Source organism: Pinus tabuliformis, chromosome 4_2 (genome assembly GCF_031772625.1).
Source record: "Pinus tabuliformis cultivar Carrire ecotype Pingquan chromosome 4_2, CPIR1, whole genome shotgun sequence".
NCBI lineage: Eukaryota > Viridiplantae > Streptophyta > Pinopsida > Pinales > Pinaceae > Pinus > Pinus tabuliformis.
The window spans coordinates 578,950,079-578,951,903 of record NC_142304.1 but is presented as its reverse complement, the minus strand read 5'-3'; the positions used below and the strand labels follow the sequence as shown (position 1 = coordinate 578,951,903).

At 37.3% G+C, this 1,825-nt stretch overlaps 1 protein-coding gene across 1 annotated transcript; it reads left to right on the top strand.

The window, feature by feature from the left end:
• The first annotated feature begins 472 nt into the window (after positions 1–472).
• On the top strand, positions 473–1,568 carry LOC149170625 (protein MIZU-KUSSEI 1-like). Its single transcript, XM_089427325.1, has one exon. The coding sequence runs from the start codon at positions 828–830 to the stop codon at positions 1,515–1,517; it is 690 nt and encodes a 229-aa protein (XP_089283451.1). The 5' UTR covers positions 473–827; the 3' UTR covers positions 1,518–1,568.
• The last annotated feature ends 257 nt before the right edge of the window (positions 1,569–1,825 follow it).

Sequence of the window (1,825 nt, the reverse complement as noted above, 5' to 3'; positions counted from 1 at the left end):
TTAATAAAATCCAAATAAGATTAAATTCATTTTGATTTTAAATTTAAATATAAAATAGAGTTAATATATATATATATATGTATGGGAAAAAATATATTTAAAGAAATACAGTTATATATGTGAGATTGGACATCCTTAAAAACAAAATTACAGTTGGCTTGGTATGGGATTCATCCTGGTATTGAATATGGAAGCATAAATAAAAAAATGGAGTTCACTGAGCCAAGGTTACCATATTTTGTATTGAAACCTAAATAAAAACAGACAAATTGGGCTTTACTGAGCCAAGGTTACCATATTTAATAATTCAAATTAAGAGGAGACAAATTCAGCTATTATGAGCTAAGGTTGGAGATTTGATAAATCCCAAACCAATTTTACTATTCAAAAAAGGGAGCACAAACCCTAAAAGGTGACAAAATACATATTAATTTATTGCAGGTCTATGAGATCCTCTCGGCAACTTGTCTGCGCAATAGCTGACAATCTCCTCTGTTATTTACATGCGCACCTTCTCCACCCGCACGCACGCGCATATATGCTGCGCCTCACCTTCTCATTCTCCTTCAATTCTTGCCCCTCGATGCAAGAGCTTTCATGGTATAATTATACCAGAAGTTGTTCCAGCAGCTTCCTTCTCTTTCTTGTTTGCTTCAAGAACCTGCTGCAGATCTCAGCCAAGATTGATTTGGCACATATGAAAAGGAAGGGCAGAGCTGTTGTCAATAATTTTCTGAAGAAAATTGTGTAGTAGATTTAATTTGTCGTGGATATTTCACTTGCCATCAGAAACAGAGTATTAGAAACAGAGCTTCTTGTGAAAAAAAATGCTGAGAATAGTTGATTTCTGCCATGGAAGAGAACCCGCCAGAATATTTGAGAGAACCATAGGTGAAAATGGGGAGAACGATCAGTTCAAATTGGGCTGCTGTGCTTCACTGAGATCTATAATGTCATTCTTGTTCCCTTCCTGCTGTGGTTTTTGCAATCAGTCTGTGCAGTCCTCTTCAGAGACTTCCTGTAAAACTTCGAGAGTCACTGGAACCATATTTGGTCAGCGAAAAGGCCATGTCAATTTCTGCATTCAGGAGGATCCTCGGAGCCCTCCATTGCTGCTTCTTGAATTCTCCACCCCAACTCCTCGCCTGGCCAAGGAGATGCAGGCAGATCAGCTTCGCATCGTCTTAGAATGCGAGAAAACCAAGGAGAACAGTGGGTCGCCCTTGTTTTCAGAGCCCATGTGGGGCATGTTCTGCAATGGCAGGAGGGTGGGGTTCGCTATAAAGAAGCAGAGCCTCAATTCCCCGGATCAGAATGCCATAGAGCTGATGCAGAGCATATCCACTGGAGCAGGCATTGTTCCAGTGGTGGAAGGGAGTAGTCATGAGGAGGATCTGGTTTATATGAGAGCCCATTATGAGAGGGTTGTCTCTTCTGTGGATTCTCAAGCTTTTCACATGATCAATCCAGACTCTACTTCTAATCAGGAATTCAGTATTTTCGTTGTAAGGAATTAATGGCAATCTCCTCATTTTGTGTGTACAGAAGAAATATATATATGAAGAAATATATATATATTTACATGTTTGTTTGTTAAATGCGTATATACATATATGTTTATATGTTAAGTGGGTGGTGAAGTATTTTGAGTTTTATGTAGGAACTTCAGAGAATTGATCCTCTGGTCAGTTACCGGATAAGTATTATTAGAACTGTTAATTACTAATTAGTTTATTTTCAATATTGTTTATTATTTTTATTTCAATAAATTTTCAGAATTATTTATAATTTTTTTTTCCTATATAAAAATGTAGGTACGATTTAG

Excerpts from the sequence above, each read along its gene's own strand:
- LOC149170625 (XM_089427325.1), top strand. The coding sequence starts at position 828 with ATGCTGAGAATAGTTGATTTCTGCCATGGAAGAGAACCCGCCAGAATA.